Here is a 13,064-nt window from a genome sequence, read left to right on the forward strand (position 1 = left end):
TCCTAATTGCCCAAAGGACGGTTAAGAGTCAAACACATTGCTGTGGGTTCAGAGTCACATGTAGGCCAGACCAGGGAAGGATGGCAGTTTCTTTCCCTAAAGGGCATTAGTGAACCAGATGGGTTTTTCAATAATTGACAATGGATTCATGGTCATCATTAGACTCTTAATTACAGATATTTATTGAATTCACTAGGCCATCACTTTGTCCTGTAGAGTTTTGTATGTGTTGACTGTAAAGACACATATTAAGTCTCAGCTGGAGTATTGTATACAGTTGATGGCACCACGTCGTGAGATAGATGTAAACTTGGAATGCGTTGCCAGCAGCAGTTGTGGAAGCAAGGTCATTGGGGTCATTTAAGAGACTGCTGGACATGTATATGGTCACAGAAATTTGAGGGTGCATACATGAAGATCAATGGTCGGCACAACATTGTGGGCTGAAGGGCCTGTTCTGTGCTGTACTGTTCTATGTTCTATGTTCTATGTAATGCAGAAGTGATTTACAGAATGGTTGCAGGAATGAGAAACGTGAATTATGAAGATAGATTTAAGAAGATGGAACTGTTCTCCCTGGATAGAAGGAAGCTGAGAGAAGATCTGATAGTGACTTTCAAATTCATCAGCTGGTTGCACAGAGTAGATAGGGAGAAGCTGTTCCTGCATGTAGAAGGAACAAAAAAGAGATGGCATAGATTTAAAGTAGCCTGCAAAAAGGTGATGTGTTAATAAAACATTTTCACCCAGCGATTAGACAGGGCATGGAATGCTCTGCCTGGAAATGTGGTGGAGGTACATTCAATTGAGGCATTCAAAAGGACATCGAATGGTTATCTGGATTAAAAAAAAATTGCAAGGATATGAGGAAAGGGTATGAGACTGGCACTAGGCAATGATGCTTGATGGGAGAGCTGCTGCAGGCATGGTAGGCTGAAGGGTCTCCATCTGCCAGGTAACACTTCTCTAATTCTGTGAGGCAGGGATGGAGCATGGCCAAGAGTTGGGGAATTGGGAAGCTAGGCAGGAGAACCCCTGAATTGTCTGAAATGTATCACTTCCATGGCAACACACTGCATGAGGCCTAAATTTTGGGCAGTTTTGGGGAGGGATATTGGGGGAAGTGGACAGAAGGATTTTGTTTGTGAGGTCAACTTTCCAAAACTTAATATTGTCTGATTATCTCTCTGTTTTCCTGATTAACAAGTCTCCTCTGAGTCTCTCTCCATTTACAATAATAACTGGCGTTGATGTAGCACCTTTGACATACCAGAAACTTTCCAGCATGATTCACAAGAGCGGTTATTGGGCCAAATTTGGACCAATGCCACAGAAAAAGGTATTGGAACAAGTGACCAAAAGTCTTGTTAAAGGAGCCTCTGAAAGGAAGGAAAATGAGGCAGAGAGGTGTAGCGAAGGAATTCCAGAACTTAGGGTGAGGTATTTGAAAGCATAGCCACTGATGGTGGAGCAAGTAAAATCAAGGATGCTGGAGAAGTCAGCATTCAAGGACTGCAGCAAACTCAGAGGACTCTGGGGCTGGAGGTGATCACTTAGATAGTGAGGAGGAGATGAGACAAAAGAGAAATATGGAAAGCAGGGCGATATATTTTAAAGTTGCACCATAATACACCGCAGTTACAGTTCTACCTTGCTCCTGTTGCATTGCAGAATTAAGATTCCTGCAGTATTTCCAGCAGGCAGTCAATCAGCAATATTTAATTCACAGTCATTTCAAGTAGAAATTCTAATCCCCGCTGTGTTGAACACAAATTTGGGATCTGGCCTTATTGAAACATGAATATTCAGCACTTCTGAATAAGTCACAGGGAGAATAGCTAATCGTGACATCCAGGTTAAAGTGCCCGCTCGATTAATACTGCACTTGCCCCAGCTCGGCATTCACCCCTTCGACCACCAGGACACGGTGGCAGCAGCAAGCACTGGTCCATGAGGTACACTGCAGCAACTCGCCTAAGTTCCTTTGACAGTAAGCCTCAGAATGAATTTCCAACGAGATGCTGATACAGGCGACAGCTTCAACCAAAACATCTGGGTGATTGAGACTCTGGGTAGCCAGACTGGCGAGCACACGTGAAAACATAACTCAAGACAAGATAGGATATAAACTGCAATTGCAATCAGGCTGTAGGAGAAACAGGATTCACTCCACATTGACAAGAACAATGGGATATCCCATTTGATTTTTGCTGTTGGGTGTGGGGGTGAGGCGTGAGGCAGAACAGAGAGACAAAAGCACGAGGCCCAAGACATCATCAGTCCCTGGGAAAAGATTAATGTAACATTCCTGGACCATGCTATTGGGAAGTCAGATTGGCATACAGAAAGCTGATGATGGGGAAGCTGGTCAAGGGAATTATGTTGGACCATGAGGGCGTATTGGAAATCCAGTTGAAAGGCAAACATGGCATTTAGCCGCGGATCCTGTCTTTCCAGTGCTGACCATTCATCCCTCAACAGACCCAGCTTCAAGGGTGTATGAGACATTGTAGGAGTGGTCCCCAGCTGCTCTGGTCTGACTGGGGTAGATGCCAATTCCAGATTTCACTAACCAGTCAATACAGTAGAGGAGTTGTCAATGATGTCAGCTGTTAAGGCAGTGTTGCCATGTCAAGAATATCGAGGAGCAAACCCCACTCCATCCCCGATTTACATCCTAGCACCTCCCCACTACCAAGGCGGAGCAAGATTCACCAGGACTGGGAGCTCAGGAGAAACAAGCACGATAGAGAGAGGCAACAGGCTGAGTACCACCGGGTGAACATCTTACCGTGATCAGCGTGCCTCCCTTCCACCGGGACGCTGACTGTCCGACGGAGCAGCTTAGTCCTCGAGGAAGGCTCGTGCCTTCGCTCCCGAAGCAGTAAGGGGTGAACCTGCAAACCAGACGGAGGGTCAGGAAAGGCGAAGACAAGTCAAACCTCTCGGTACATACAGTAGTTTCAAAGGGGCAAGTTGTATAATACAGAGTAAAACTCCTTCTACGCTGTCACTATCCAACACTCCTGGGACAGAGACAGCACAGAGATAGTGAAGCTCTGTCTGCTGGGATATAAACTGTGAATAACCCAATAAACACAATCAATCTGTGAGGTCTAGCTATGAATTACCATGACGATTGCTTCGATTTGCTTCTAACCAATTCATCAATCTCATTTATTATGGATCCAGCAAGAGATGAATGGAAGGTCAATAATGACCAGATTGCTGAGGGGCTTATGGCAGTCAGTGTGACAGTAACATACAGTGACAGCTGTGACAAGCTGTGGAATGGCAGCAGATTGTTGGGTTTAGTGTCTCTCGCTATCTTTCACCCTTCTTCAATTCCTCATGCTCCTCAAGTGATTGTGTTAATCTGCAACCTCCTCCAATTCTCTCACTCTCTGAGATCTCTGTGTTCCTCCTATTCCAGTATATTGAGCCTCCCATTGGCCCCCACTCCACCCTACCCAGTGGTGGCCACAGTTCGAAACTCCGGAATTCCCTTTGTTAATCTTCCCACCTCTCTCTCTCTCGCTCGCTCTCCACCTCAAATCCACTCTTTCAAACCCATTCCCTTCAGCATAAGGACACAGAAGACAGGCGCAGGACTGGGCGATTTGGCCCTTCAAGCCTTCCTCACCCCTCAGTGTGATTGTGACTGATCATCTAACTCAGTCTCCTGTTCTCACTTTCTCTTCCATACTCCTTGATCCCCTTAGCCCTGAGCACGATTCCTAACTCCTTTTTGAAAACAATCAATGTTTTGGCCACAACTGCTTTCTGTGACAGAGAATTCCACAGGCTCCCCATTCTCCAAGTGAAGACATTTCTCTTCATCTCAGTCCTCAATAGCCTGCCAGAGCTGAAGGAGTCATTGTTACATTGTTTGTCTCTCCACAGATGCTGTGCAACCTACTCCTTATCTTTAGCCTGTGACCCCTGGTTCTGGACGCCCTAGTCATCAGGAACATCCTTCCTGCAAGCTTTGCTCACTAATATCTCTTGATGTGGCTCAGTATTAATTATTTTTCTGATTCCTGCCACTGGCTTGGATCGCTTATGTTATATGGGGAAGGAGCTATGTAAGTGGAAGTTGTTGTCGATGATCACGGTTGTGACCCAGCTTCAGTCAATACACTCCATCGTGAAGGGAGAAGAGGGGTTGAAAATTGATCCAAGTTCCTCTCAAATGTCTGTTAAGACTCTTGCCCATTCTGTTCCCGAAATAAAAAAAACCTTTAATTGACTTAACATCCTTCACAACCTCCAGATGACCCAGGAGTGTTTCACAACCAATTTTTGTTACATTTTTTAATGTGTCATAATGTCATTCCGCTTTAAGATGGGAAATAAGGTGGCTGGATTGGTCACAGCAAGCTCCCATAGGCAGCCACCTGCTGGGTGATTGGATCACCTGTTTGTTCTATAAAACCAGGCCGGAGGAGAGAAGCGAGACCCTTGGCCAAGGTCAACATGCGACTCAATGTTAAGCGTGTCCTTGGGAGCACATCAGGTCTACTCCTTGACCAAAAGTCATGGCATCTAGCATTGGGGAGGGGAAGTGAGAGACAGCAAGAATTCACAGGTGCTACTCCAGGAGAGACAAAGAAAGGCAGAAACAGAGGAAGAATGAAACAGAAAGAAAAGAGGGAAAGAGAGAGGGGGGGAGAGAGAGGGGGAGGGAGAGACATAGAAAGAGGGAGAGGGAGACAGCAATGGAGAGAAAGGAGAGTGAGAAAGAAAAGGAGAAACAAACAGAGTGAGAGAAAGAGAGCGAGAGAGAGAAACAGAGAGAATGAGAGAGAGGGAGAGAGAAAAAGACGGAGGAAGAGAGAAAGAGGGAGACAATGAATGAATGAGTGAAAGAGAGAGACAGAGAAACAGAGAGAGAGAGAGACAGAGAGATAAAAAGGAGAAAGAGTGGGAGAAAATAATGAGGATTTGGTTTCCCAGGAGACTCCGTGGCAACACCATCCGATTGGCAGCTCCCTCTCCTCCCACTCTCACCCACCACATGTGCTCAGAGCGCCATCCCAGTAATAAGCTGGCAACTGCGTGGCTCCTTCTCCTCAAGGACTGAGGAAAGGGCCAGGGCTTCTACAATCTGCATATACACAGAGCCCTGAGGGTAGGGGGAAGAAAAATCCCCAAAGCATTACATAGAAATCTTCTCAGATGAACCTTCAGGAAAGAGGTCCACCTGCACAGCTCCATTCAGGATCTTCACAACCAATGTACTTCACAACCAGTTGGGCACTTTCTGAATTGCTGTAAGGTGCAGCAATGCAAATGCACAAAAGCACCCTCCTCGAAACCATGATAAATAATGACCACATCTTTTTTATAACAAAAAAGACCTCCAGTGAAGAATGAATATCGGCCAGACCGTCCCTTCTGAAGGAGGGCAGCCTTCAGGTCTTTCACGCTCAGCTGTGAGATGGGAGATGGAACCTTGTGGTGTAAAGTCTCATTTGAAAATCAGCACTCCTGACAGTGCAGCACTTCCTCAGCATTGCATTAGGGTCTGCTGGAGTGAGACTTGAACCCATGGTCTTTTGACTCAGTCATAAGTTAAGGTAGACAGCTTCAGAGCGAGCACAAGCTTGGCACAAGCTGATGCAGGAAAATGCAGGGCTTCAGGCCTGTATAGTTGTTGGCTCAGATACCAGTGCAGGCGGTGTGTGTGCGAAAGGCCAGATCTGGAGGAGATCAGAGATCTCCAAAGGTTGTAAAACAGACGAGTATTCTAATCATTGATTATTTTAAGGATGAGAAGATTTCATTTGGTGTGAGAAACTAACCCTTTTTCCTTGGATCAAGCCCACCTCCTCACCATCTCAACCCCTATCTGGTTGGGTAAGCATCGATCTGTGTAAATAAGATTCACCCAGGCCATGTCGTCATGCTGGCCAATGGATCCATCATTCGCACTCCCCCCAACCCCCAACAGTCCAGAGTTTGCCTCCTCTTCCGACATTCCTTCTTGTCTCACTATTATTAGAACCAAGCGTTATGCTGAATTATTTACTGCAATCAAATCTCACTGTCATTTTTAGAAAATTTCCAATTTGATTGCTTTAAACATAAAAACGTAGAAAATAGAACCAGGAGTAAGCCATTCAGCCCTTCACCTTTCAATGTGATCATGCCTGATCATCCAACTCAATCCCCTGTTCCTGCTTTCTCTCCCATGCCCTTTGGCCCCTTTAGCCTTAAGAACTATTATCTAATCCCTTCTCAACTGCTTTCTGTGCTAGCAAATTCCACAAGTTCACCACTTGCTGAATGAAGAAATTTCTCCTCATCTCAGTCCTAAATGGCTTCCCCCATATCCTTAAACTCTGATCCCTGGTCCTGGTCCATTGGGAGCATCGTTCTTACATTTAACCTGACTCGCCCTGTCCGAATTTTATAGGTTTCTTATGAGATCCCCCTCATTCTTTTAAATTCCAGTGAATACTGTCCTAACTTATTCAATCTCTCTTCATATGTCAGTGCTGCCATGCTAACAATCAGTCTGGTCAACGTTAATTCCACTCCCTCTGTAGCCAGGGCATTCTTTCATAGATAAAGAGACCAGAACTGCAGGCCCAGCGGCTGCATCCACCTCCAACGTGACACAGTACTCCAGGGGTGGTCTTACCAAGGCTGCTGGCTGACAATATTCCAGGAGGTTTCATCGCATAGCCTTAGCACATGCCCACTATTGGTCACCTGACCCTCACCAGCCAATCAGAAAGGGAGCAGATTCTCTGACATCCCATTCGATGATTTTAAACTGTGAGATACTTGGTCGATTACCCAGAACTCATCTCAGATAATCTGATTTTGGTAGGCAGTAGGGGGAATGGCATATTGATAATGTCACTGGAATAATAAACCAGAAAACCCAGACCAATGTTCGAGGGATAATATGTTCAATACCCACCACTGCTAGAATTCAAATTCCATTCATAAACCCTGAAACATAAATCTAGTAATGGTGACCAAAATAACCAATCCGATTACTGTAAGAATCCAACTGGTTCACTAATGCCTTTTAGGAAAGGATATAAGACACTCGTGAGTAGGTCATTCAGCCCATTGAGTCTGCTCCACCATTCAATGAGTTCATTGCGAGTTAGATAACCATCAACTTCACTTTCCTGCCTTTTTCCTGTGTTATGATTCCCTCACTGATTAAAAATATGTCTGCCTCAGCCTCGAATATACTTAATATCCAAGCCTTAACAGCCCTGTGTGGTAAATAATTCTACAGATTTTCTCTAAGAGAAGCAATTCCTCTTCATCTCTCTTAAATGTGTGACCCCTAACTTTGAGATTATTTCCTCTGGTCTTAGAGTCTCCCACAAAGTGAAACAACCTCTCCCCATCTACCCACTCAAGTCCTCGAAGAACCTTGTATGTTTCACTAAAGGTCCCTCTCGTTCTTCTATATTCCAATGAGTACAGACCAAATATACTCAGCCTCTCTGCATAAGAAGGTCATAATGGTATAGAGTCATACAGCATGAGAACAGAACCGTCAGTTCATGCCAACCATAATGCCAAACTAAACTAGTCCCACCTACCTGCACTTGGTCCATATCCCTCCAAATATTTCTTCTTCATGTCCTTACCCTAACTGCGTTTTAAACACTGTAACTGTATTTACTGCTTCAAAATGGTGTTAGCCTAGTGAACCTTCTCTGGATTGCTTCCAATGCCAATATATATCTTTCTTTTGATGAGAGGACCAAACCTGTTCACAGTATTCCAGTCTGACTAGTGCCTTGTGAAATGTTTACAAAACCTCCCCTTTTTTTACTCCACTCCCTTTGAAATAAACGCGAACTTTCTGTTTGCTTTCCCTATTACCTGCTGAACCCGGATGCCAACTTTTTGTCATTCATGGATGTTTTGCTCCCTACAAGTGGTCTACAAGTGATTCCAGACTCTCAGCAATGTGGTTGATCCTTAACCACTCTCTGAAATCTCCTTGTAAACCATTCAGTTAAAGGGCAATTATGGATGGGCAATAAATGCCAGCCTTGCTGTAGCCCAGTACAAGAATAAAGAGACAAACAGAAGTGACAGGATTACGGTGCACCATTTTCTCTCCTCCATCCTCTCGCCCACGTACCTCTTCCTCGTCTAACATAAGAAGCTGGTTTCCGGAGACAACGCAGAATTTAGGATTCCAGACAGGACGGTCATAGGGCAACTGGTTGTAGGAGATTCGATGGGTTGGTGGTCCTCGCACATCTGCAAGAAGAGATGATTTTATATAATTAGCTCTGCTGGAACCACACTCAATCCTTTCTAATTTCTTGATTGACTTGCTCCTCTCTGCCCTTTCCCTCCTTCTAAAGAGGCACAGGGAACCTCCTCCAGTCATACAGCCATATTTCCTTCATCAACCAACACTCCTTTCTTCTTTACTTCTCATATGACACAGATACAGTGTATGCTTGCTTCCATGACTAGTTTCTCTTGGAGAAGGTCGCTAGCCTGTCACCACAGGTTATGGAGCAGAGTAGAATGGGAGACTGTCATGCTCTAACCGCCTGCCTTATGTGTATCAGAGACCATATTAATTCTACCCTGGCCATCATGTCCCAAAGTTGGACTCGAACCCAGGGCTTCCAGCTCTGGATGGAGATACTACCCATTATCCTATGGCCACATCAGCTGGTCATGGCCTCACTGCACTTTGTGAGAGCTTGCTGCGTGCAAATTGGCTGTTGTGTTTCCTACATTACAGCAGTGGCTTCACTTCAAAAGATACATCATTGACTTCAAAGACCTTGTGAGGAGTTGAAAATAGCCAGGCAAATGCTCATCCTTTCTCCAACCTCCGAGAGACCAATCAAATGTTGCAACAGTCTGCCAGGTTTTTTAGACCAGTAGGAAAATCTGTGACCAGTACTCTGACTCAATCTTCTCTCTCAGGTTGGTGTTACTGACACTTGGGCTCTTATTCACAAAGTGAGTTGTAATAACTCCTTGAAGTAGCACAAGGTGAATTGAGGCCTACTACTGTCATACCAAATGTTAAACCTTTTTTTAAGGTGAGCACAGTTTCCTAATTTACGTGATTTTCAAACCAAGGTCGATCAAAAGCACGGACAAAGATTCTGTGCTGAACTAGAATTATTATTAATAGTTAGATTGTAGCTAGAGGTAATGTTTTTGATTCACTCACAAAATGTAGGCATCTCTAGCTAGGGCAGCATTTATTGGACATACTTAAGTGCCCAGTGGACATTTCAGAGTCAACGATGCTGTTGTGAGTCTGGAGTTACATGTAGCCCAGACGGGATGAGGATGACAGTCTCCTTTCCTGAAGGACCAGTTGAACCACATCGATTTGTCCGACGATTCGTAATAGATTCATGGTCATCATTAGCCTCTTTATTTCTTACTGAATTCAAATTCCAGCATTTGCCATGGTGGGATTTGAACCTGGGTCCCCAGACATTGGCTGAGTTTATGGGTTAATAGTCTACTGACAGTACTACTGTCTCCCATTGTCATTGCCTCGCCTCCCTCAAACAAACTATTTTAAAACAGGTGATCTGGTCTTTCATTCTGCTGGTGCTTGTGCGAATACAATGGAGAGCTGATGGACTAATAATCCAGAGGTCCAGGTTAATGCTGTGGTGATGAGGGTTCCAATCCCACCACAGCAACAGCTAAAATTTGAATTCAATACATGCATCAGGAATTAAAAGCTAATTTAGTAGTGACTGAAACCCGGACTGATTGTCATAAAAACCTATCTGGCTCACTAATGCCCTTTAAGGAAGGGAATCGATCATTGTTGCCTAGTCCAGCCTACATGTAACTCCAGACCTAAAGCAATGTGGTTGACTCAAACCAGTCTATCTAATCACAGAAATTAAACCATTCAGATCACCTGACATTGACTTAGGCAGAAGGAATGACATTGGGAGTGAAAAACAGCTCTGTCACCTTGTTACTAACATCTGGGGCTAATGCCAAAATTGGAAGAGTTGTCTCATAGACTAATCAAGCAACAGCCTGACATAATCATACTTACAGAATCATATTTTAAAGACAATGTCCAAGACACCACCATCACCATCCCTGGATATTTCCTGTCCGACCAGCAGGACAGACCCAGCAGAGTTGGCAGGCCAGTGGTATACAGTCAGGAGGTATTTGCCTGGGGAGTCCTCAACATTGACTCATGGCTTCAAGTTAAACATAGAAACATAGAAGGTCGGAGCAGCAGGAGGACATTCGCCCTTTTGAGCCTGCTCCACCATTCTTCATAGTCGTGGCTAATCGTCCAACTCAATAACCTAATCCTGCTTTCTTTCCATAACCCGAGATCCCATTTGCCCCCAAGTGTTATATCTTGTCACCTCTTGAATCTATTCAATGTTTTGGCATCAACTGCTTGCTATGGTAATGAATTCCACAGTCACCACTCTTTGGGTGAAGAAATGTCTCCTCATTTCCGTCCAAAATCATCTACCCTCAATCTTCAGATTGTGATCCCTAGTTCTGGACACACTCACCATTGTGAACATCCTCCCTGCATCTACTCTGTCCAGTCCTGTTAGAATTTCATAAGTTTCTATGACACCCCCCTCATTCGTCTGAGCTCTAGCGAAAACAATCCCAACCTAGTCAATCTCTCCTCATACATCAGACACGCGATCCCTGGAATCAATCTGGTAAACTTTCTCTTCATTCCCTCGAGAGCAAGTGCATTCTTCCTCAGAAAAGGATACCAAAATTGCACATAGTATTCCAGATGTGGTCTCACCAAAGCCGTGTACAACTGTAACAACACATCCCTGCTCTTGTACTCTTTGAAGGTCTCACAATGAACGCCAACATACCATTTGCCTTCTTTACCGCCAGCTGCACCTGCATGCTTTTCTTCAGTGACTGGTACCCAAGGATGCCAGGGTCCCACTGCACGCTCCCCTCTCCCAATTTACAGCCATACAGGTGGTAATCTGCATTGTTGTTTTTGCTTCCAAAGTGAATAAACTAACATTTATCCAAATTATACTGCATCTGCCTTTGATTTGCCCAATCACCCAACCTGTCAAGATCATGCTGGATGATCTCTGCATCCTCGCCACAGTTCACCATCCTACCAAACTTGGTATCATCTGCAAACTTGGAGATGTTACATTTTATTCCCTCATTCAAATCATTAATATATATTGTGTATAGTGGGGGCCCCAGCACCAACCCCTGTGGCACCCCACTGCTTACTTCCTGCCAATTTGAAAAGGATCCATTAATTACTTCTCTTTGTTTCCTCTCTGCCATTCAGTTTCCTATCCATCTCAATACACTTTCCCCAATCCCATGTGCTTTAGTCTTGCACATTAATCTCTTGTATGGGACTTTGTCAAATGCTTTCTGAACGACCAAAGATAATGCATCAACTGGCTCCCCCTTGTCAACTCTACTAGTCGCATCTTCATAGAATTCCAACAGATTTTTAAAGCAAGATTCCTCCTTCATAAATCCAGGCTGTCTCTCTCTGATCCAGCCATTACTTTCTAAATGCTCTGCTATAAAATCCTTCACAATGGATTTGAGAATTTTTCCCATTACTGATCTTAGGCTCACCGGTCTGTAATTTCCTGTTTTCTCTCTATCTCCAGTATTGAATATTAGAGAGATGTTAGCCATCCACCAATCCACAGGAACTGTTTCAGGGTCTACAAAATCCTGGAAGGTGACCACCCATGCATCCACTATTTCTAGAGCTACTTCCTTATTTATTCTGGGATGCAGATTATCAGGCTGTGGGGATTTACTGGCTTTCAATCCCAACAATCTTCCCAGCATGATTTCTGTGCTAATATTGATCTCCCTCAGTCCTTGCCTCTCACTAAATCTTGCATCCACCAACAATTCTGGTATCTGATTTGCATCCTGTTTTGCGAGGACAGAACCAAAGTATGTATTCAGTTCCTCAGCCATTTCTTGGTCCCCTATTATACATTCCCCCATTTCTGTCTGTAGGGGACCTACATTTGTCATTAATCTCTTTCTCTTCACATACCTACAGAAATTCTTAGCATCAGTCTTTCTGTTCCCTGAAAGCTTACTTTTGTACTCTATTTTCCACACCTTAATCAATCCTTTGGTCCTTCTTTGCTAAATTCTAAATTGCTTCCAATCCTCAGATTTATTGTGTTTTTTTTAGAACATGGGCAAGGAAGCCTCCTGCTGATTATCACGCATTGTCCTCCCTCATCTGATGAATCAGTACTTCTCCACGTTGAACAGCACTTGTACAAAGCACTGAGGGTGGCAAGGGCTCAGAATGTACTCTGGATGGGGAGTTTCAGTGTCTGCCACCAACAGTGTATCGGCTGTAGCAGTAATGATTGAGCTGGTTGGGTCCTAAAGGACATAGCTGCTCGAGTCGGTCTGTGGCAGGTGGTGAGGGAACCAACAAAATGAAGAACAATACTTGACCTCATCCTGCAGCAGATAAATCTGTCCATGACAGTACTGGTAAGAGTGACCAGTATATAATTCATGTGGTGATGAAGTTCACCTTCACATTGAGAATACCGTCCATCACACTGTGTGGCTAAATGGGACAGATTTAAAAGAAAAATCTAGCAACTCAAGACTGGACATTCATGAGGTGCTGTTGGCCATCAACAGCAGCAGAATTGTACTCCAGCACAACCTGTAGCTTCATGGCCCAGCATATCCCCCACTCCCCCATTACCATCAAGGCACGAGATCAAGCCTGGCTGACTGTTGAATGCAGGAGGGCATGCCAAGAGCAGCACCAGGCATACCTAAAAATGAAGTGGAGGTACAACATTTGCATATCAATGGCATAAGCGGCCAATGATACAGCTAAGTGATCCCGTGATCAATGCACCATATTTAGGCTCTGCAGTCCTGCCATGTCTAGTTGTGAATGGAAGAGGACAAAAGAACTAACATGAGTAGCCATCTCATGAATATCCCTGTCTTCAATGATGGGGGAGCCCAGCACACCAGTGCAAAAGATAAGGCTGTGATAATGGGAGCTGCAGATGCTGGAGACTCCAAGATAACAA

The 13,064-nt window shown here is 44.5% G+C and overlaps 1 protein-coding gene across 11 annotated transcripts in view; it reads right to left on the reverse strand.

The window, feature by feature from the left end:
* Positions 1-13,064, reverse strand: part of LOC125446329 (ras/Rap GTPase-activating protein SynGAP-like) — a 746,401-nt gene that overhangs the window by 557,401 nt on the left and 175,936 nt on the right. For 9 of the 11 annotated variants that reach the window (XM_048519809.2, XM_048519810.2, XM_048519826.2 and 6 more), the window contains 2 exons: positions 8,126-8,247; positions 2,792-2,897 (listed from right to left, as the gene is read on the reverse strand). The exons of 1 other annotated variant lie outside the window; for it this stretch is intronic. In XM_048519809.2, coding sequence (XP_048375766.1) covers positions 2,792-2,897; positions 8,126-8,247 — 228 coding nt within the window. Of the gene's footprint in view, positions 1-2,791; positions 2,898-8,125; positions 8,248-13,064 lie in introns of those variants that run through there. One more of the 11 variants, XM_048519819.2, reaches the window with a different exon arrangement.

Source organism: Stegostoma tigrinum, chromosome 34 (genome assembly GCF_030684315.1).
Source record: "Stegostoma tigrinum isolate sSteTig4 chromosome 34, sSteTig4.hap1, whole genome shotgun sequence".
NCBI lineage: Eukaryota > Metazoa > Chordata > Chondrichthyes > Orectolobiformes > Stegostomatidae > Stegostoma > Stegostoma tigrinum.